Source organism: Solanum tuberosum, unplaced genomic scaffold, assembly GCF_000226075.1.
Source record: "Solanum tuberosum cultivar DM 1-3 516 R44 unplaced genomic scaffold, SolTub_3.0 scf00229, whole genome shotgun sequence".
In the NCBI taxonomy this organism is placed as follows: Eukaryota; Viridiplantae; Streptophyta; class Magnoliopsida; order Solanales; family Solanaceae; genus Solanum; species Solanum tuberosum.
This window is the reverse complement of record NW_006239154.1, coordinates 441,834-465,971: the sequence shown is the minus strand read 5'-3', so window position 1 is coordinate 465,971 and position 24,138 is coordinate 441,834. Positions and strand designations below refer to the sequence as shown.

The 24,138-nt window shown below is 35.5% G+C and overlaps 1 protein-coding gene across 2 annotated transcripts; it reads left to right on the top strand.

Moving 5' to 3' along the window:
• Nucleotides 1-737: 737 nt before the first annotated feature.
• Nucleotides 738-22,356, top strand: LOC102588720 (chromatin modification-related protein EAF1 B-like). Of its 2 annotated transcripts, none has more exons than XM_006356721.2 (23): nucleotides 738-1,101; nucleotides 2,957-3,157; nucleotides 3,257-3,311; nucleotides 3,395-3,492; nucleotides 3,561-5,028; nucleotides 5,137-5,256; nucleotides 5,434-5,589; nucleotides 11,727-11,918; nucleotides 12,100-12,180; nucleotides 13,672-13,729; nucleotides 13,851-14,359; nucleotides 14,465-14,518; nucleotides 15,213-15,270; nucleotides 15,351-15,547; nucleotides 15,662-15,715; nucleotides 15,820-15,900; nucleotides 16,074-16,211; nucleotides 16,304-16,420; nucleotides 18,129-18,232; nucleotides 18,356-18,574; nucleotides 18,653-19,022; nucleotides 19,933-21,612; nucleotides 21,855-22,356. In XM_006356721.2, exons 2-22 carry the CDS (start codon nucleotides 3,015-3,017, stop codon nucleotides 21,526-21,528), a joined length of 5,868 nt encoding a protein of 1,955 aa, XP_006356783.1. In that variant the 5' UTR covers nucleotides 738-1,101; nucleotides 2,957-3,014; the 3' UTR covers nucleotides 21,529-21,612; nucleotides 21,855-22,356. The 2 variants fall into 2 exon arrangements, with proteins under 2 accessions (XP_006356783.1, XP_015168580.1); XM_015313094.1 differs by having other exon boundaries at nucleotides 2,920-3,157.
• Nucleotides 22,357-24,138: the final 1,782 nt, after the last annotated feature.

Below are 24,138 nucleotides of genomic sequence, written 5' to 3'. Positions count from 1 at the left end.
TATATATATATATATATATATATATATATATATATATATATATATATATATATATATATATATATATATATATATATATATATATATATATATATATATATATATATATATATATATATATATATATATATATATATATATATATATATATATATATATATATATATATATATATATATATATATATATATATATATATATATATATATATATATATATATATATATATATATATATATATATATATATATATATATATATATATATATATATATATATATATATATATATATATATATATATATATATATATATATATATATATATATATATATATATATATATATATATATATATATATATATATATATATATATATATATATATATATATATATATATATATATATATATATATATATATATATATATATATATATATATATATATATATATATATATATATATACACACTCAATCACACATGATTGAAATATATATTAAATTAATTGAAATTTCAGTCATATGTATCTAACCGCAGAAGTAAAAATAAAGTTCTTTCATCCAAAAACTATCTAAGATATTAAGTATATTCATATATAAAAAAATATAAAGATAAATTTTATTTAGATGTGAAAATCAAAATACGACGCTCCCTGAAATTTTTTGAAAAGATTTTGAATATGAGAAATATGTTTATGATCCAATTTTTGTCAAATCAAATAATAAGCCCAAATGGTCCGAAGCGTTGGTTCGTGTCGTCCAGCCCACTACTAGGAGCGGACGAATAGTTTATGAAGTTTAGAGAGAGAAAAACATACTGTTTAGAGAGAGAAAGTTTGGGAACGAAGGAGCACGAAGACGAACCAAGAACCTTATTTTACTCGACAAATACATACGTATATACGTCAATTTAGGCACTTGTTGTCTGTATAAGCAACGGGGCATATCGTAGGAGATTGAAATGGCTTCACAAATTCTAGGGCAAATATCTTTTGCTTTGAATTGACGTATTTTTCATCGAAGAAAAACCCTAGAACCAAGGAGAAACCTTCAGACTTGACGCATTGCTAACCTTACCTGCAATTCCGGCACAATTGAGGTATTCCTTTTGATTCCCAACTTTTACAAACCCTAAAATTTGGACTTCATTCAATTTCGTGCAAACCCTAGAGTTCAATTGCTCATTTACATAACAGGGGAATGTGAAATAGAGAGTTTGCATATGTGGTGGTGCAAATTGCTTAAACTGTTTTCACAAGAGCTCAATTTTACGTGACAAGTAGTTGTTGACGTGTGTCAACAAGTGAAACTATTTTGTCTTTGAGCTTGATTTCATTTGACTTGTTTGAAGCTGTTGATCATAGAATTATTGTGCTTTTGCAAATACGTGAGGCATGGGCGGAAGTTTCAACAATGCTCCTGCCTTTCGGGCATCTTTTTGTATTTGAATTCTGTTTGTGAGTTTTGGTGTCTAGTCGCGCAAATGTGCCACTAGGTTGACATGCAATCATGAATGAACTACTTTTATTTTTTGACTGCTACATTCTAGAGACTGAGATGTTAGTTTTTAATAGATTCAATGCTTCACATGCTATACTTAATGGATAGGTATAGACTACGAACAATCACACTCACGTGAATGCACTCGCACTAGAACATGTAATAATGATTTATCTTGGAAAAGTATCAGAGATGCATCCTGGATTTGATGTTTATGGGTGCCTACACCTCAATTAGTATGATAATAACTGGATTTACTATCAAATATTTATAGATATTTGGTGGATTTCGTAGTGCATAGATCTGCACAAAAAGCTACTTGGTTCACGTGAATTCACATGTTACATTGTGGATCCACCCGTGATAACTACAATCAAAATTTGAAAAAGGAAAACCATTTATAGTGTGCATGGAATGATGTTTCTTTCTCCAAGTGGCTTATGGTTCAATATAAGCTCTTTTCTATTGTGTACCATTAATTTGTACAAAGATTTTTCCCATGGATATTATGGAAGATATTGTAAGGAAGTTTTATCTTTTCTTTTGTATACTTGCTGTTACATGCTGAAATATAGGAAAGATCAACGTGGATCCTCCGTCGGAGCTTATTCAATCAGTTTTCTTTAATAACTATTGCATAAGAACTTAATGTATAGCTGCTATGGATATTGGACATGTTACTTGCTGTCTTGATCTTGAAAAGTTTGTAGAAAGCAAGGTGAAGTGAGAAAGGGAATTGAGACATGTAGTTCTTTGTCCCTGGATGGTCCATATTTACACTATCTATACATTTGTAGACCAATTGGTGGAGCATGTCTTGCCCCTCTTTGAACCTATAAATATGTTTGTACTCTGAAGTATTAAGAGGCATTAACATAGTTCATCAAGGTCTATATCTCTTTCCTAATGTTTCATAGAGTCATTGTAAGATATGCTAATGGTCATTCTCTCCCTTCTCTAAGTATATCTATCCATTTAGCAATATCTGTTTCTGGTAGTTTTGTATCTAGCAATGTTACTTTGGCGGCATATGCTTCCTTGTTTCCAGCATAACTGAATCCCAGAGATCTTACTTGTGAAGTGGCTTTCTTTGTAAGAGACCTGGATTCTCTGGTGCCATTATTCCTTTTTCTGCAGTTATACATTTCACCTTTACCCGTAATGGACTGTTTACCAAGTGGGGTATTTTTTCTCTTTTCTTTTGCATTTATTCAAGAAAAAGTTGGACGGGATTGAGGCTGCCTGGAATAGTGCCTTAAGTTCATTAGTACAAAAGGTAATAGAAACCCAATTCTTGCATTTAAATGATACTTTTGAAACAAGTCCGTACCTACATCCACAAAATCCAAAAGGTGTATACATCTTCTGTTATCTATGTGCTAATATCAGTTGTTACTACTTTCTCTTGGTGTTTCAGCTCCTGCATGGTGTCTTAAGTGTTGTCTTGTCTTTAGGAATTTGATCAAGGCTTGTGCTGATGGAGGGAAAGACCCTGTAGCTTTTAAGGTGGGAATGCATGGATGTGGTGCGGAATCTGATCCCATAGCCAATGCTGAGGTTGATCCCATGGGAGGAGTTTTTGAAGGTGGAGTTGGTATTGGTAACAAAACTACTCTACGGAGATCACCAATCGATGAGGTTCAAAATAAGCTTAGGTAATGTTAGCAGGCTGCTTCACTCTATCCTGCCTAAATGGAATTTAATGATTGCAGTACTTCCTCTATGCTTACAGTGAGATTTGTTGTTGTTAACAGGCAGGAGTATGATTTCCTAGAGGAAAAGAGAAGAGAGTTAGAATTTCTTGCGCAAGTATGATAGTTTGACTGGGTATTATAGATTTTCAGAAATTATCCGCTTGAACTTTTGGCATGACTTCATTCTCCTTGTTGCAGGGTGGTGATCCACTGGATTTCAAATTTGGGAATGCTACTTCACTTAGTGTTCAGTCCACTTCTCTGACAGATCAACATCCAGATCAGTTTGTGACCAGGTAATTTTTCAGAGCTCTGTTAGTTTTCTAATCCTTATTATGATTGCTAATTTCTATCTGCATTCTAGTGAAGCAAAAGGTAGTTTTGCAATTACTGCTTCACCTCATGGAGACTCAGTTGAAAGTAGTGGTCGACTTGGGGCTCCTCAACTTTGTGAACCCAACAGTGCTGACAATCTCATGCTATTTGATGGTGAAAATGAATTCATTGAAGGTGTTAGGTCCTGTAGACACCCCAGTAGGAGCAATCTTACTCCGTCAGAGCAGTCATCTAAGTTGGATAGAAGTCGAAATGCAAAAGAATTGGGCGTTTCTGCTGCTTTTGGCGTCCCTAGAAAAGCTTACAAGCGAAGACACAGGCCCCGGTCTAATGGAGATGGCACTAGATCAAGTACCACTGATATAATTCTAGCTCGTGGTGGTCATGGCACATCTTTGCCTTCACAACATTTTACTGAAGATGTTAAAGGGCTAGTTTCTGATGGTGAAAATCCAAAAGACCAGAAATCTTCTTTGAACATTTCACTGCCTTCTATGCCAAATGGTTTTATGCCTGTGGAAACTCCGTCCTCTGATAATCAGCTGGATTCTGAAATACATGGCGTTAAAGCTGCAGAGGCAACTACTTACTTGATGAATGAGGATCTGGCGCATAGCATTCCTGAAGCTAGTGCTTCCAGAGGTTTGCTGGATAACCAACATGATCAGAATTCACTCACTGGTGTCGAGGAAATGTCTATTCAGGAAGGTCTAGAAAAGCCTCAATCATCACTGGGAAAAGAAGGGGTAGGTTCTGCTGGCCAGGAAGGTCACTTGTGTACAGCTGCAGCAGAGCTTGAGAATCAAGCTAGTAGCAGCCATTTAAATGGGTTAAGTTGTGGAAAGAGCGAGCAGAAAAGCATACCAATTGATGTTCAAAGCAGTGGTGCAGCATTGGGCACAAAAGGTTTAGATTCAGAATCTTCTCGCACTCGGGCTATCCATAGTCTGGATCGAAATACTAATAATGAGACGTTTACCGACCCAACAAACTTAGACTCAAATGGTGACTTGAAGGAACAACTGTCTGTGCCAGAGGGAACACCAGTTATAGAAAGCAATCTTAAAGAACAGAAAGAGGTGAAAGCTGATGACAGTTGTGGTTTCACTAATGAGATATGCAATTCTGGTCCCAAAAATCATCAGAGTGATTTTATAGATACGTCACAGGAAGAATTTGCTGGCAGTAAATCTAATTTGCAGAGTGAGGTAAAAGATAAAATTACCGTCCAAGTGGAAACAATTTCCCCATCTTCATCAGAAACTGAGAGGAAACCCAGTACAAACTCAAGTGATAGTTCCAACTCCCAAAAAGGATATGTTTGTATTGTTGGCCGTCAGGGTTCAATTGAGTCCAGAATACCTGAGCCATCCCAACATGTATCACCACATGGAGTTTTAAATCCTTCTCCTGAGGCACAAGCACCTGAGATCAACCTTAAACTTGCTACACGGGGTGATGAAGACTCAATCTTGAAAGAGGCACAGATTATAGAGGTTTTTCCCTTATTCTTTAAAACGTCGCATCCTCTTCTGGTTGAGCTTGTAAAATTATTGCTGACTGTGTTATTTGGCTGCAAATATCTAATACAATTTAACAAACAGGCGAAACGTAAAAGAATTACAGAGTTATCTGCTGTGGCCTTTCCGTTGGAGAATCGGCGGAAATCTCAATGGGATTATGTAGTCGAGGAAATGGTTTGGCTGGCAAATGATTTTGCACAGGTACGAATTAATTGACCATTGCAGTTGGAGCCTCTTTCATTTCTGCTTTTCTAGTAGCTTTTTTCAGTGCCATACTGAATAGTTGAAACATGATTAAATTTTCATTTAGGTTCTGGGAATTTTTTTCAGTTTGTTTTTCCAAACTTGGCACTTATTTAAAAGTCTCTCTTCATGTAGGAACGTCTTTGGAAAATGACTGCAGCGACTCAATTGTGCCATGAAGTTGCTTTTACCGCACGGTTACGATTCCAAGAACAAAATAGTAGTTGCAAGCTAAAAAAGGTAGCCCATATTATGGCCAAATCAGTCATGGGTTTCTGGCAGTCGATTGAGGTACATTGATGACACAATATTATGTTCTTTTGTTACGTTTTTATTTTCCTTCCTTGAAAGAATTGTCTTTCTTTTGTTTATTTAGTTACATATGTTTTTTTTTGTTCCTTTTTACTGGTCCATGAGGTTAAACAACTTTTCGACGGAGGATAATAAATCATACCCTGGTTTTATTCTTCCATTTTGCTGTTGGTATTTCCTTTTAATCCTGCTTTGGTTACACTTCTTTTGAGCCGGGAGTCTATTAGAATCAGCCTTTCTAAATGTGGGTTAAGGTTTGAGTACATCCTACCCCCCTACACTGGGTATGTTGTTGGTTTCTGTTCTTCTTGGTTGATCAATTCTTTTGTCCATTGTCAGTTGTCACATTTATCTGCCTATTGGTAGTATGTAGTACTGTAACCCCATCTGTAAATTCACATTTGAGTATGAAATATGTGATGCTATGCTGATTTCATATGCACACATAAATACACGCTCAAGCACAAACATATGTGTATGTATGTGTGTGTCTGTATTCGTTTACTTGCTTATTACTTGGTTTAGGGTACGCGCATAGCGCTTGTAACCATTTCATGACATATTTTAAGAATATCTTATGAATATTACTGTTATTTCAAGACCTAATTTTGAATAAAAAATTATCAAATATTTATTATATCATTATACGATTTTTTAAAGATTAGTCAAGTAACAGAAATCATAAAATTGATTCTTTAAAAATATTTAGAGTGAAAAACTTGATTTTGTAAAGTCTAAAATGACTTATGTTAAGTCGATATTCTACTACAAATATTTGTATAACTGAAGGGACATTTATTGGAATGAATAGAAAAAGTAAGAAACATAAGTAATAACAACTCATCAATATATATATTAATATTACCGTGGTGTCCGGGCCAACTTTTGCGCACCTCGATTAATTTCACGGGATGCCTACCGCCTCCCACCAGCAACTAGAATCAGGTAACTCTGTCCACCAAGGGTAGGACAGATGGGTAGAATCACCTAGTGTTTTTTGTCCTCGCTGAGTTTTGAACCTGAGACCTCAGGATTCTCAACCACTTCATTGACCAATAGGTCACACCCTTGGGTGCCTCATTTAAAATATATTTCATCATCTACTAATGTAATTTTAACTAATTTGAATCTCAATAATATTTTTTGTATAGACTCTTAATAGTTTACTATAATTGATTTTGCTTTATTGTCTTATTTCTTGACTGCAATGCTTTTCTTAAAACAATTTTATGTGGCTTGAGTTTGTCATGAACTTGAAATAAGATTTGACTTGTATGATAAATCAGAAAAAGACTGAGAATGGAATTCTTTTGCTTATTATTCATTAAAAACATGTAACCCATAATTTCTTTCACCAATAAAATTATCATCGGTCATTTGACTCATTGTTCTTAGAATAAAATTTGTAGTAATTTATCCACCCTTGTTCATATCTAGTGTAGTTCAAATAGATCTAGAACGTAAGAATTGAACTAAATACATGTAAGAAATAAAAACTTACCTAAATAATTAAACATTGTGTTCAATTCAGATAGTAATCATGCTGTAAATTAATTTAGATTATCGTTAAAAGGACCTAAATGAAGAAAAACAAAGCACGACGACTAAAAAAGAAAGGCTATCTACCAGAAAGTCTTGTGCTCTATGATTAATGCCTCATTTTGAGTGGCAATCGCGATATCATAACCTATTACCTATAAAAAAGCATAAATCGTCAATTTTCTTACCCTTTAATGTGCAACTTATTTTAAGTAGGCGTGCGGACATGCACATTGTTTGGACATCTTTACAATTTTAGCCTTAACATGCCCTGTTGATTTTAATACAAATATGTTGCCTTTTCACAAAAAAAATCAACGTTTGGACATGCGATTTGAGATCATGATTTCAAATCCCAAATTCTCCAAAAACCAGGATTTGAGATTCCAAATCTTAATTTCAATTTTTTTAAAATGTAAAACTTGAGTTATTTTTTGTATAAAAAAAAAAAAAACTCGTCAGTTTAAATTTAGCAAAAAAAGACTCATGCTCGATGTGTAGAGATTGTCTCTACCATGTGAAATGATGTATTAAAGAATAACTAGTTGCTATTATTGATTAGTAGGTCTTTATAAAATTATATGTATTCGGAAGTTTGTAATCATAAATATTTATTTATAAAAGGAACATGGAGATATGCGGTTTATCAATGCAGTGCCTTAGGATATTTCGATATCTTGTTTATGACTATGGTTTGCTTATTTGGTAAGATTGCATAAGAATTTGGGAAATTTTGATAGTTTAAACAAATTGTTGAGTTTTCATGTTTTATGAGAATAAATACACTTAAAAAATTCAAATTACATGTTCAAACAAAACTTCAACTTCAAATCAATCTGATTTCAGGTCATGATATCATATTGCATGTACAAACAGGCCCTTAAAACCAAAGTGACCTCCAAATTAGATTCTAGCTTAATCTTAATCAACGTAACAATCAAAATTTTGTCTTCCTAGATCTTTTTCTTTCTTTTGACTTTCATGTAGCCACCTTTTCATTCTAGCTCATCGTTTCCCTTAATCTTAATCAACGTAACAATCTAAATTTTGTCTTCCTAGATCTTTTTCTTTCTTTTGACTTTCATGTAGCCACCTTTTCATTATAGCTTATCGCTTCCCTCAACCATAAATTTAACTTAACTTGAAGTGAGGATTTTCAACCAACGACTCTCAAACTTTTCTATCCATATCTTATGTATATATAATAAAATAATAATATTTTCTCATTTATCTAAGTATGTGGAAAAGTTACTCAGTATATGCGCTTGGGAAAGGTAATAGATAACCTAACAAGATAATGGAGATGCGCACAAGCTGACCTACATCACCATAATAAACAAATGTATACATAACAAAACATAAAAGTTTAATGATTTTCCTATATGATCATATCATGATATGAAGAAAATAATTATTTAAAATGAATGAAAATCCCAAAACGCCAGTAATATATATTCACAAGTTCTAGCACCTGTGGCCTAGTGGCCTAGTGGTCGATGGAGTGGTTGAAAACCCTGAGGTCTCATGTTCAAAACTCAGTGGAGACAAAAAAACACTAGGTGATTCTTCTCATTTGTCCTATGATATCTATTGTTGGTGGGAGGTGGTAGATATCCCGTGGAATTAGTCGAAGTGTGCGAAAACTGGTTCGGACACCACGATCATAAAAAAATTATATATATATATATGTATGTACACACACATTTACCAATTTGAAAAAAAAGAAGGAAACACCAATAATATTTCTCCAAAAATGATCAACCTTAGACTTACTAAAAACATCTTGGACCAGTTGAACTCAAACTTTCTTGTTAAAACAATAAATAGCAGCTTCATTATATCTCCAAAAAAGAAAATTTATTTCACTCAAATAATTATTAACATATTGTTTCAAGTACAAAAATACAAACTTGATCTATTCTTGAAATACGTGGAATCTCTATGTTATGGAAGGACACTAATGTCAATTACAGAATTGGTCAATTCTTGAAAATGTGTAATCAATCTCTAGGAGGGAATTCATTATGAAGGAAAATTGCTTCTAGAAAGACTGTCCCAATGTTTGTGTAGAAAGTTAACTAGCGAAACCCTTCATATCATTATATGGTAAGAGATGATTAAAGTTATCATATCAAATAGTATTTATTACATATGAGCTAAAATTCTAAAACTTTTAAAGTCCTAAATATAGGCAAATAGTCAATTTTCACGTTAACCATATATTTACTTTACACAATTTATATAAGTAAAGTCATCTTCGTTTTCTAAGTCCTATATATATGGATATACATAATATCAATAAGTAAAGATTTAATAACCTAACTTAAGTTCATTTTAAGTTCTAAATATACGAAAAATAATTAAATCACCATTTCTAAAGGACCCTTCGGGGTGGCCCAGTGGTTTGGGCTTGGGACTTCCATGTTGGAGGTCTCAAGTTCGAAACCCCTTGCCAGCGAAAGCAAGATGTTTGCCTTCTTGGTCGAGCTCGTCGCAATAGGGCTTGCCTAGTGCGGGTTACCTCTCATGTGTGGTTTGCGAGCTATTGCATAGGAGCAGGGGTTTTACCCCAAAGGGTAGCGACTGCGGGCTTAAAAAATAAAAAAAATACACTATTTTAAAAGGGTTAAAAAGATAGCAACATTTCGCTAAAGGTCTTCATGCTTTTAATACAACATAAAGATTTAGATTATTGTGAAAATCATACACTTACACCCCCTGTTAGGTTTATGTGTAACTAATTAGATTTATATAGTTATTAAACAACGAATTTAAATTGTAAATGGAACATTTTTTATGAAGTTACTTTATTGATATTTTAATAGAAAGATCAAAACGTTGACGAAAAATTTGTTCATGCCTTTGACCAACAACCAAAAAAGAATAATCATTTTTTGAAACATTTATCTTTCGAAACTCATAAATAGGAAACAAACACAAATTATTTACTAAGATATACCAACTATTTAAAATAAGTTTATTGCACTTTGAGTATGCAAGTTATTGCTAATTTTATTTAATTACTATATCTTATTTTATAGAAATTTCTCTTTTTATTTTAGCTTTTTATCTATTATTCTGCTTTGAATTTATCTTATATGTACTTAGTTTGATGAAATTTCATTTGTGTTGAGAGTTCATTTTATAAAAGGTCCAAGTGCTTTTAGAAAGAGGGGTAACATCATAGGGGTATAAATGTGGGATTTTTATAATATAATAGGTGTAACTTGTTAGTGTTCTAATTTTAAACTACATGGGGTTTATCTGTAACAGTGTCATAATACTTTTTTTTCTTCAATTTAGTGTTGTCAAGGGTGCTCTTAAATCACATTTAAGCCCTGAAATGAGGTTCAAAGCATATTGAACACTTTGCCACGCTTAATGTGTGTGTCAGTGTCACCATCAAGGCTTTATGACATTTTTCCTTCCCAGTGAGCCTCTTTTGAAGAGGCGGCACTAAACATTCCATTTTTAAAAAAAAGGTGTTTTATTGTATTGTAAAATCAATTATTAAATTGACTCCGAAAATCATAAAACATTTATTTGTCATGCATAAAAGTTGTTTGAGCTATAAATAAAATAGTATTGCTGATCCCATAGCATGTATAGTATTGAAGTTCATTATTTTTATATTTATATTAGGACATACATAAGGGAAAGTAATATGGAAAGCTCCCAAATATTAGGATTGATGAAAAATATCATGAATGGAATTAAAGCTTTGTTAGATAGTTAGTTTTGCAGTCCTAAATATGAGGAAAAAATAATTAAATGTCTGTCCCTAGATATTAGGAAAATAATTTATTGACAATTCTATCCAATGTAAAATTTATTTTTAAGGGATGAAAAAAACAACAATATTTCGCTAAGGTCCTTCGTGCTTTTAACTATATATATGATATTATAGTCTGCTATATGCAGATATAGGTTTGCATCATTACCTGATTTAAGGCCAATCCTTTAAATTAACATAGAAGGATGAACCAAATCATTTAAAGTTTAAAGTTATCTTCATGGAATTGCTTGAAACATACTTATGTAAATTATTCATGTATTCTAACAATGAAATTTATGAGCTCTGCTTTGTCAAAAATAAATAAATTTATGAGCTCTGTTATTAGACTAGGAAGAGTTGCAGCAACTTTTTCATTGCCTTTCTATTACATTGGATCTGTTTTTCTATGAGCTACGTTGTACGATTTAACAATATTTCTCAATTATGTGATTCACTGCCCACGTAAGTATTGGGTAATTTGGAAACATTTCTTACAGGATGTACTAATTCTGAACTTGTATACGTAAGTTGCTTGATTTGAAGAGCTTCCTCGATGTATGTGATCTCAATGCAACTGGATTGAAGTTGGGAGAATTTATTAGTTGTTCTTTAGAAAGAAGAAACTTAAATTTAGCTGGTTATAATCAGATAGAGCAACCTTTAAAACAAATATCAATGCTCATGAAGCTACTAATTCCAGTTAGTCAAACTTCAGCATTTTCCTGTGTACTTGCTTCCTATGAAAGTCTGGAGAGAGAAGATCTTTGGTCCTTAATTCATAGTTTTGTTATGCACTTTGCAGGGGGAAAACAAACAACTGGAGCTACCAATTTCTAGAAAGGATCATGCTCTTGCTATTAGGGAATATGCCATGAGATTTCTGAAATACAATGACTCTGATGTTCGACAAAGCCTTGCTGAAGCTCCGGTGACTCCAGAGAGGGTGTCTGATGGTGGAATTGTGGATGTGCCTCGGGAAGATCATTTGGGAGAAGTATAAATATGTTTTACATGTCAATGTCTTCTGTTCTCTCTGGTCTTTTAATGTTTCACCAGGAACATATTTTAGGGATTGACTTAAGTGCTCACTCATTTCCTTTTCTGGGGTGATACTCATTTAATTTTGGTTCAGAGAAAAGTAAATCCTTCTAAGTGATCCTCATGCCCTCATGCAGGAGAACCTCTTCTATGCTGTCTCATTTGGAGCAATGGAAGCCTACAGAAAGTCTATAGAATCTCATGTGCTTCACCGTGAGGTAATATGTTGAGAATCACTATTTCACAAATGCTTGGTTTTACGTCTTCTGACCTGATAAGTTGCAAATTGCCTGTTTCATCGAACACATTTGGTGGACCTTGGCCTAGATACAAGTATTATGAGATTATAATGGAGAATCCAACTTTATTTTATTCAGAGTCAGGAAGTGAATCGAATAACTGAACTTGTGAACATTTGTTGCAAGTGCAGTGTCTCTCACGTACCCAACTTGTGTCTAATTGTCCTTAAAATTGGCGTCCTTTTATTCTTAAAGGTTTACATTCTTTATAGTAATCCTTTATTGGCCTGTATATTTTCCTGCCTAAGGGGATAAATACCAAAATAATAAGTGGATTGTGGGGAAGAATAGAATTTACAGTTTGGCGTTTTTTCTTTTTTCGTGGATTTCATGAGTCGTGAACGCACTTCTTTAAAATGGAAATTTATCTGTCTTATGTATGGGGGAAATTGAACTTTTGGTGTAACTTGTTTGTTTGACAACCAAGTTATTTTCTTGATTCTGTATATACTTCTTATGTGAAGGAAGTTACTTAGATTTTGTATTAAGATGCATGAACAGTATGCAGTCCAAAATCTAAGCTGTACTTTGACTAAAAGAGTAGAACAACAGGAGGAAATGTGATTTCTTGCCCTTGCATTACCTGTCACACAGAAAAATTCTTCGTGGTTCACATGTTTTTGTTTTAACTTGTGGTCAAGAGCTTGACAGAGCTCATCGCACTTCTTGAGGAATTTACTTATAATCTTGTAGTCTAAAGATAATTTTAGCTTAATCCAAGCCATTATTGGTGGTTGATTGTCTGCATCTGAGAAATGAACAGAGGAACATAGTTTGTGGCTGTTGTGTCTTGCTCCCAGTTAGTTTTTCTGACATCCTGCAAAAGCTGTAGCATCTTAAAAGATTACATTTACTTGGAAATTGCATGTGATGGGAGTAACAAGGACCAAGCATGACGTGTTTCTTCCTGTGCATTTGTCAAAGAGTTTATTGTTTTGGTAATCATTATTACTCTCTTCCAAATTTAGGTGTCCCATTTTGTTTGAGCATGATAAATAATAAGGTAATAATTGTAGTTATATTTTGCATATAATTTTTTTTAATACTTACATATGTGTCTAAAGGTGTATATATAGTTAGTTGATCTTTAAACTATTTGAATGTTTTATAGTTTAAATGTTGTAGTGGAGCACCTTTTTTTAATCTTAGATTATTGGACAAGTATTGTATTGTGTATGGAGTATGTTTCCTTAGACAATTTTGCCATAATCCTCAATAGAAAGTAGGACAGATTATTTGGAACAGAGGATGTTTCTAAAACTAGGTACTGGTTTTATTCATGATTGATAGCTTGTGCATAATTGACGATTCAGTCTGACCTTGTAGCCAACACCATCTTTTCTGGCTTTAGCTGTTCGTATTGTGTTTTAATCATACTGGTTGATGCTAGTCTATTATTTGAAATTCCAGAAAACTGGTAGTAGTATGCACGAAGAGGTGGAGACATCGGCATACGATACCATTCCAGGTTTTCTTTCTTTTCTGTTCTCTTTTTAAACTTTTATGTTCTTGGGAGGTTGTTGCCTCCATGTACTGTTTTTTCTAGCTGGTCCTATTTCTTGCTGAATCTCTATGCATTGGTTCTCTAGACTACGCATTTGAAGAGGATGAAGGAGAGACAAGTCCATATGATACATCAGTTGCCATTGAAGGTAACAAATCATCAAGATTTTCCCAGAAGAAAAGGAAGATCCACATTAAGACGTATAGTGGAAGACCATATGGTGTTCGCGCTGATGTACCATTTACACAGCGTGCAGAATACAAACTTGGTACTCATCAATCTATGCAACCAGGAAAAAGGCCATCTAACAATCTTAATGCGTCTATTCCAACAAAGCGTATGCGTACTGCTTCGAGGCAAAGAGTTCTTAGTCCTTACAGTGCTACAACATCTGGATGTGCTCAGTTGCCAATCAAAACTAATGCTTCAAGTGGCGATACCAGTTCATTTCAGGATGATCAGAGTACTTTGCATGGGGGATCACATATGCCAAATAATTTGGAAGTTGAGTCAGTGGGAGATTTCGAGAAGCATTTACCATTTGATTCCGCTGAAGTTTCAAAACCTAAAAAGAAGAAAAAAGTGAAGATTCTGGTACTTGATAAGTGCTATGTCTTCAGTAAACAACTTTTCTTTAATTAGATTTGGAAGGATCTCAATGTTTATTTTTTCTTGATGACTGTATTCTCATTGATGCAGGGTTCCGCTTATGAACAGCGATGGCAGGTTGATTCTAATTTTCAAAACGAGCAGGTGATTTCCTTTTTCTTGTTCACATAGTGAATCTAACTGAGCTATACTCTATATTTTTGCACTCTTCAATTAGAGTTCAGTAGAGAAGTTATCCACTTATAGGTGTGTTTCAATGACTTGTAATTTATTCTTTTTTCTTTCTCATAGCGGCTCACTTTATAAGTTAGTTTTCTTATCTGTTAGTATTGCACGCTAGTTTATGGAGGTTTTTGTGTCGACCTATTGACCCTGTTCTCTTTTCCTGCACGTCGCTGGTAGCTCGAACAAACTCTGTTTTCTTGATCATTTACTGGGCATAGATGTATCTCTTTGCATATGTGTACTTTTTTTCCATTTTTTTTCCTTTTTGTTGTTGGAGGGGTAAATGTTACATATTCTTTCTTGATCCTGCCGTTGGAGTATGTGAATATGCTGTGATTAACAGAACCCAATTTTTTTGTAACAAAAACCTCTGTGCTGTTCATGACTCAATTCAGTGTATTGGAGAAGTATGGTATCATCCTCTTGATGGTTTTGAGAATGGCAATGCTAATGTGCATTGTTGATAACCAGATCTCTCTCTCTCTCTCTCTCTCTGTATGTGTGTGTGTACATTCTATTCTGTTGTGTCATGTTATGTTATGTATACACACACACACACACACACACATTTCTGTAACATCTATGTGATTGTTTATAACTTTTTTGGTCTCAGAGGGATTCTTCCAGAAAGAGATTGGAGGGCCATCAACTTGATTCCAACGGTAGTAATGGTATGGTTTTTTACCAGCACATCAGATTAATAGCTTGATACTAAATATCCTTCTTGTATTAATGGCACTCTCTTTTGAAGGTTTATTCGGTCAGCATGTTGCAAAGAAACCAAAGATGATGAGGCAATCACTTGAAAATTCTTTTGAAAATGTTGGCCCTGTTGGTGGTTTTGTTCCATCTCCAGCAGCTTCCCAGATGAGTAACATGTCCAACCCAAATAAACTTGTGAGAATGCTTAGTGGTAGGGATCAGGGTAGGAGAGCCAAAGCTTTGAAGGTACTTGTGTATGCTAGAATCTGGTGCTCCGTTTCAATTTGCTCTTGTTTGTAGGAATAATCTGAAGATTTATCCACCTATAAGAATGAATTTGATATTTGCAATCTCTTGCAGATGTCTGCTGGCCAAGCAGGTTCAGGAAGTCCATGGTCACTATTTGAGGACCAGGTTGGTTTCTTTTTTATTTGATATATCCTTTCTTCTGCTTCTTTTTCATTGTAGTTTTTCTGGCATGATGTGTATTATTAATGGAATTGGCATCAAAATTTTAGGCACTTGTTGTCCTAGTGCATGACCTGGGTCCAAATTGGGAGCTTGTAAGTGATGCTTTCAACAGTACTTTACAATTCAAGGTGAGCATATGTTCATGAGTTCTCTTACCATCTTTTAGCCAGACTACTCTAACAGTAGATGATTTTAAAACTTTCCTATATCTACTTTCTTTACTGTGTGCTTAACTCCTTTTTTTTCTGTCTTTTACATTATCTTTTCACTGCTCCTAAAGAGTTGTCTCGAGTAAGTGCAGTGTATCTACCGCAAGCCAAAGGAATGCAAAGAACAGCACAAAATACTGATGGACAGAAGTAGTGGTGATGGTGCTGATAGTGCTGATGATTCAGGATCATCTCAACCCTATCCTTCAACATTACCTGGCATTCCCAAGGTTCAACATTTCTTTTCCTTTCTCTTACCTTGATGTTTACTTTTTCCCCCCATTTTCAGTAATTTTGAATGAACATGCTAAACATCATTCAGGGAAGTGCCAGGCAACTGTTTCAGCGTTTGCAGGGGCCAATGGAAGAGGATACCCTTAGATCTCATTTTGAGAAGATGATCTTGATCGGGCAGAAATATCTTTTACGAAAGAATCAGGTATTCTTGCATTAACATTTCTCCATAAAATAAAGTTAGTCTAAGCCTCTTGGTGATATTAGAGAGAAGACCCTATTTCATGGTCCTTGAGCTACAATTTACTGGTTTGTTATTTGCATGTTCAGTATACATGGAATGATTTCATTTTCTTCAGGCATATTCATGACACATGTATGAAATTGTTATACCAGGTGGTTTTGGTAATTGGTGTTGCCATTTGGTTGTCTATCATACTAGGACCAAGTGAGATTAAGCTTTCTGCAATGTGTTGCTTAAAAAATTGAGCTACAATTATGAAGCGTGGGATGTAATGAAAAAAGACGCAAAATGGAGAAAAATACAAATATATATGTTTAGTCCAAGACTAATAATTATAAAGCATGAATGTCAAATATATGTACAAAGAATTTGAAAAGATAATTATGATAGCGTGTAAAATCATTTTTTTTTTTGTTCCTCTTTTGAAGGTCTCCAGCATATCCTTAATGCTGAGGAATACAACATCACCAGTTTCCTAAAAAATAAAAATCGATTGTTTAGTTTCACCTCTTTAGGAGAGGCTCACTAGGAAGGAAATGCATATCTTAGAGCCTTGATGATGACACTGAAGCGCACATTAAGCGAGGTGAAGCGCTCAACACGTTTTGAACCTCGCTTTAGGGCTTAAGTGCTCTCCTTTGTCAACACTGCTTGCTTGGTGCTATTATTATGAATGAAATACCCTTACTTAACAACCCCCACTCTGAGCCCAACAGAAAGAGTGAGGTGCCATTTTTCAAAAAGTACCAATACAGTAATCAGAACACTAGGTATATGGTCCTTGACCAGTGTCTTTATTTCATCCTAGCAATTTTAGAAATCAGATTATAAGTCTTTTTTTGAGAATGGTAACACTGTAAACAAACAGGTATACTACAGAAGCTGTGTAGTCTCCCATAAGTAAGGAAAGATACAAGTAAAATTTCCTTTCAGTATAGCCTTTTACATACTGTCTAGAACATCAAAAATATCTTCAGCTTCTATAAATATTCTTGTTTACACCCAAACTAGTTAAGGACTAAGCATTTCGTCTTCAACTTCTGAATGTTGTGTTGCTTGTCCTCGAAACATCTCTGATTTCTTTCTCTCCAAGTCCACTACACCAAACGCATGCTTGGACAATACTCCATCTCTCCTTCTGACTGGTTAAATTGCCATTTCTGCTCCAACAATTTAGTACATCCCTTGTTTTTTCTAGCATCTCCCACCTAATTTCCCTCAGGTTGATGAAGATTTTCCCTATCTGATCTGTGCACTTTCAATGTAAATCAGAGTATAAGTTAGAAATCTGAGAAAATATTATACTCCCCCTGTCCCAATTTATGTGTTACTCTTTCCTTTTTAGTCAATCCCAAAAGCAAAAAGAATGACACCAACTTATGACTTTTAGTTTATGAGCTACTTTCAAAAGCCAATCCAAACACCCTATCACTCTTAATGAGATGATTTATAACCATATAAAAAGTCTTCATTTCATTCTTATCTCCGTGCCCAGTCAAACACCATCACATAAATTGAGATGGGGGAGGGAATATGTTTTACAAGCATGCAGAATGTTGAAATTCGTTTAGAAAGTATCTTATGTGTACAAAGCAGGGATCCATTTTCTGTTTGTTTGCATTATACATCTGAGTTCCAAGTTGATGTATGCATTCCTGTTTCAATGAAGGGTTATAAACATGATCCAAGACAACTCCAGCAACCACATGATTCTCACACACATGCTCTTTCACAAATTTGTCCAAATAATCTGAGCGGAGGACCTATTCTTACGTAAGTCTTTCTGTGATATGCTTTTTTGGAGAATTGGACACTTCTCAAGTTTGGTAATAACTAAAGCTAAGCTAACTCTTCATTATTATTTTTCTTCTGGTTCCTTCTGTTTGTTGTATGAAGACCTTTGGACCTATTTGATGATGCACCCTTGCCTAGTCCAGACTATCTTTCTGTTGGATGCCAAGGTCCGCGCCCAAGTGGATTATCTATTTCAAGTCAGTGTGCATTGAACTCAGTGCTCCCAGTGTCTGGTGCAAACTTGGCAGTCCAGGGTTCCTCCAGTATGATTGGTGGAAACAACTTCCCGTCATCATCAAGTCCCCTCAATGCATCTGTTAGGTAATGAATGGATTATACTTAAAAACTATGTTTTGACTTTTCCTTATCATGTACCAATATGGGTAATTCTGCTCCCAGGGAAGCTAGATATGTTCCTAGATCTGCATCTCTTCCAGTTGATGAACATCAGCGACTGCAGCAGTATAATCAAATGAGAAATATGCAATCCAATATGTCTGCTCCTGGAGTTCTTGCAACCACTGATCGTGGTGGTGTTCATACGCTTTCCAGTGGCAACAGCACGGGCATGATGGGTGGGGTTAATAGAGGTATTCCAATGGCGAGGCCTGGGTTTCAGGGAGTTGCATCACCGTCTATGTTGAATTCTGGAAGCATGGTTTCCCCTGGGATGGTAGCACTGCCAAACAGTGTGAATATGCATTCTGGAGTGAGCTCTAATCAGGTGAATTCAGTGATGAGACCTCGCGATGGTTTGCGCATGATGCGGGTTAGTCAGCTGCTGGCTTTTGATTGCTTCTCTCTTGTTGCTCTTATTTGGTTCATTGGTGAAGTTGGCATACAAAAAGTTTCCTTGTTGATTCAATTTAAAGGATTTCTAGTACTTTGTGAGATGACTTATAGATCTGTGCTATTTTGTTACAACTATCTTCCTCTTTTTTCCACTATGACCTGTGAGACTTGTTACAACCTTATCTGTAGTCACTTTGTTTTTGAAGAGCAGAGTCCACATGATTATGGATGGAGAACATGTGAACCTAACAGTTCAGTTGGGCAAACTTGCAAATTTTTATGTGAAAAACATGTATTAAAGAATTAGAAGTTTGTGAGCGAGATTCATTTAATCATTTCTAACTATTGCATAGAGAACAAAGGGAGGTAATACTCTTCTCACCTTTGCGTCATTTGATATGTGTTGAATGCTTTCAAAATCACAGCTATAGCTAAATCAAGAAGAGACAATCTGCGAAAGGTAAAGATTGTTAGCTTTCAGTGAACTGCGTTCAGATATAAGATTATCATGACTTCGCTAAGGGTACACTTTGAGTGTTCTATGAAGATTATTCACTCCCACAATTTATAAGTTGTTACTCGATGCTAGTTTCTGTATCACATTCTGGTCTTTTGTGGTTGTTGATGTAAGGAGCATGTTATGGACATCTAACTTCCCAATAGGCAATTTTGATGCATTCCAAGCTATTGTGTCTCACCACTCTTTGCATGTTTCGTTGAAAAATTGTTGCTTGGCTCTAGTTTCTGCATCATTTTCTTCTCTTTTTGTGGTTGCCGAATGCTGATACATAGGAGCACATTATCAACATGTAATTTTCAACTCTGCAGTTGCCATATAGTCCTTACATGTTTAATTCAATGACACTGTTCGGGTATCTCTCATACAGCCACCACAGAATCAGGAAGCTCAGAGACAAATGATGGTTCCTGAGCCTCAGCTGCAGGCCTCTCAGGGAAGCAGCCAAGTGGTTCCTCCATTTGGTGGGTTAAGTTCCTCTTTTCCCAACCAGTCTGCCTCTCCCGTCAATCCATATCCACTTCATCATCAGCAATCACATCCCATGTCTTCACAGCAGCCACTTATGCTTAGCCCTCATCACCCTCATCTTCAAGGGTCTAATCATGCCACCAACTCACCACAGCAACAAGCTTATGCAATTCGATTAGCTAAAGAGAGGCACCTGCAACAGCGACGGTTGCAACAGCAACAATTTTCCCATTCACAGCCCCAACTACCTATTTCATCTTCTTTACAAAACAGTCCGAAGACCACATCACAATCTTCTTCTCTGCCAGTATCAGTTTCTCCTTTGACATCCCCCACCTCAATGACCCCAATACCTCAAACTCATACATTGCCAGCTCATGGGCATGCACGGACTGCTCAAACTGCAGGCAGCAGTCTGACTACTCAGATGAGCAAGCAAAAACTACGTCAGACAGGGCGGCAGCAGCTTCAACCAGCAGGCAGGCACCTTCCTCCACAGCGGCCGCAGTCACAATCTCAGCAACAAGCTAAATTATTTAAGGGAGTTGGCAGAGGGAACATGATGATGCACCAGAACTTGCAGGTAGATCCTTCTCTAATGAATGAGCTTTCTAGCAATCAGGCGAATCAATCTGCTGAGAAAGGTGAGCAAGCTACTAGCTTGATGCAAGGTCATGGACTATATTCTGGGTCAGCACACAGTCCTGTCCAGATTGGAAAACAAGCTATGGCACCTCATTCTTCAAGTCAGTTGCAACAGCCCCAGCCTAAGATTTACTCTGGCCAACCAGCTCCATCTACTAAGCATCTTCAGCAGGAGATGCCTTCTAATCCGGGTAATAGCAATCAAAGTCCTGCCTCATTGGCTGCCTCTGATACCAATTCATCTCAGCAATCTGTTCCGTCCTCTGTCTTGGGTTCCTCCAACCACCAAGCATTGGTGCATCAACAGTCACAGGTGCAGCCACAGCCAAAATTGATGAATAAAAAACAAGCAACTGTACAACGAGTTTTGCAGCAGAACCATGTAGTAAATTCAGATCCATCAAAGAAGTTGCAAGCTGGTGAATCTCAAGCTGAACAACGCTCTATGTGCAAAACTTCTCAGATAGGTGTAATCACCTCAATGCCTCAGGAGTGCAACAATGCAACTAATGTTGCAGATGCTTCAACCCTGAACACTAATCAGTGGAAGGGTACAGAACCATTATTTGATTCAATAGGGGCTCCCCCTACAAATTCTGCTGGCAGTGAGTCAGCGCCTCAAGTCAACCGAGGAGTAAGCCAAAGACGATCTTCAGGCAACTTGTCTCCAACAGGGCCTGATAATAGTGTCAACTGGCTACAAAAATCCTCCCAATTGCAACCTTCTTCCCCAGTGACCCAGCCACAGTTACAGCAGCAGCAGCAGTTATCACCATTGCAACAGAGTCAGGTTCTGCAAGCAGGGAATAGCAATTCGTTTGCTAGACCCAATGACTGTAGACTGGATTGAACTGTCCTCAACAGATAATGGATAATTCCTTGGTGGCTAATTAGTCCCTGAAGGGCAGCATGCTTGGGAAACAGCGGTGTACAGGTAAAACATTCTTTTAGCTTAATATGTACTAAAGTTAGTCTATTAGCAATTTCGGTATCCAAATATGAGGAATGAAATACTTGAAATCCTCTAGAAAAAGATGAAACCCATCAGTGGACCTCTAAAGTTGACTTTTCACTTAGACACCTCAAGTAAGCTTGGTACATTTTGGATTGTTGAAGTGTAAAACATGGTGTAATACTTGGTAGAATCGGCTAATTCTTGCTTATTTTATTGTTCAGATGAAGCTTGTTATCCCCGAGGGCATCACTTCATGGCAAGTTGGTGAATTTTTCAAGGTTTAGCAGTACTAGATGAACGGCTGCTAAAATTTTTGGGTTTCTGTATATTATTGTTGCCCTAGAGCCTCAGGAAGGTAGGGACAGATATAGAGGTATATGTACAGGGTTTCACTTTATCCGGGTTTCCCCCCCCTTTAAACGTTACTTTTTTCATTTTCGTAAAGCCCCTTGCTCCACCTGCTCACCCAGGGGTTCCTATTTTGATTTTGCCCCCGTAGATCATTCCCATGTATCATTGCCCGTGAATTCAAGGGGTAGTTGTCATTTTTATGGCCAAGCCAAAGGCTGTGGGAAATTTTGTGAATACTAGTCTTTTGTATACTCCCTATTTGTCAGAACAGTCACCATACATGACTGCACCTTCCTAGTAGCCTCCCTGATTCTTGTAAATTGTTCTTGTTTGCATTTTGCAAATCTTTAATGAGATCCAATTGCTGGAGTGTTGCTTTTGAATCATACATATAAATACAAATGCCAGGAAAGATACTATGATTGTTGTAAGAGCAATCATAGGGGCAAACAAAGGCATAAACACGTAAATGATGTTTGCAAAGGCAAATATGGCTTGGGAAATTCACTGATAACTAACAAGAAGCAAATCCTTTTTCTCAAAGTTCTAAGCGCATGTATAATGTTGCCAACAATTTTACCCTGAAAGATAATGGTAAGCTTAAATCTGAGACCACAATTTGTGTGTTGGCATTACAGATGAGATCAACAATGTTATATTTTAGTTTCTTTGATGGTTTTTTTTTAAATCTTCAACTTGCAATTTTTTAATATCCCCTAGGAACATTTTAAAAAGTCAAGTCAATTGTGTAAGAAAGTTTCATAAAAACGATGAAGGGAAAATCATCAAACAGTATTATTTTAGAAGAGGCTTTGCTCGAAGAGATAGCTGAAGTAGCAGCATCACATGAGAAGAAGCCAAGGTTTCTGATCTCTCTAGAAGCTGTGTTTGCATAACTCATTGGCGTGTCTTTTTTAGTTAAGTATCAAAAACACACCTTTTTTTTTTGAAGTCATACCTATATTATTGGGAGCATGAGAAACACATCTAAACTATCACGCGTTAGTTTGTGAAACACACCTAAACTATCCATTTTTTAAAGATTCATACCTAAATTATGGTGGCATCAAAATAAGGTATTTGTGCACTTTTATCATTGTTTAGCTTATTTTGCTCCAACTCATTTCAGCTCAAATTACATTCGAAAAAGTTAATGATCCACCCATTTATTAATCAACTATTTCGATCGGTTCAAATTTTGCGACCATATTTCGCCCAAAATTATTTTACAAAGTTTCTATTAAAGAAAATCTTACACAATACGGTGGTACAATCCATCGGAGCTAGGGATGATAGTGGGGCGGGGTGGATGGAGGTTTAACCAACAACTTTTCTAATCCGCCTCGTCCCACCTAGCCTTTTTTCATTTTCAACCCGGGCAAGACCAGTCCCGCCCCACAAAAAAATTAAATTTTATTTTGTTAATTTGTTTACTTTACTTAATATACAAGTTTAATATAAAAGTGTGTTTTATATTATAATTTACAAGAGAGTACTGTTTCTGTTTTTCATTTTCTTTTTCTGACTATTCGAAAAATTCTTCTATATTAAAAAGACTAGCACTAAACAGTAACCATCAAATCTGCTAATAATTCTATGATCTAAATCAATCGATGAATTGTATATAAGATTATAACTACCAATGTACGTTAGCCCATTTTTCGACTTTATTTTGAAAAATTCATTTTGAAGCTAGGAGGAGATAATAAAAATTACAAAATAATAATAATAGGTTGTGACTTTTTCGATGAGTTGTGACTTTTCTGATAAGTTGTGACATTTTTCAAAGGATTGTGATTTTTCAATGAGTTGTAACTTTTCCAAAGAGTTGTGACTTTTCCCAAGAGTTGTCACTTTTCGAAAGGGTTGTGACTTCTCAGAAAGGTCATGACTTTTCCGATAAGACACAAAAAACGCTTGTTCATACTACCCTTTGTTTACTATAAATAGAAGAATTTTCTCTCATTTTTCAACCACAATTTTTATTTAATCTTCTACTCTTCTTCTTCTTAGAGGGTATATTTCTTAACCTCGAGTACTTGAGTAAAATAATTATGATGATATAATAATTATTTTTTGGCTTAGTATATACATTAGTATGTAATGTTTCAATATATGAAGTTAACATGATGTAGTCTAAATTCATTTGTTTTT

What these genes read in the sequence shown, in the direction of transcription:
- LOC102588720 (XM_006356721.2), top strand. Translation starts at nt 3,015, where the DNA reads ATGCATGGATGTGGTGCGGAATCTGATCCCATAGCCAATGCTGAGGTT. An exon ending in GGCATACGATACCATTCCAG is followed by an intron (nt 13,730 to 13,850) that starts GTTTTCTTTCTT and finishes TTGGTTCTCTAG; the next exon opens with ACTACGCATTTGAAGAGGAT. An exon ending in ACAGTACTTTACAATTCAAG is followed by an intron (nt 15,901 to 16,073) that starts GTGAGCATATGT and finishes GAGTAAGTGCAG; the next exon opens with TGTATCTACCGCAAGCCAAA.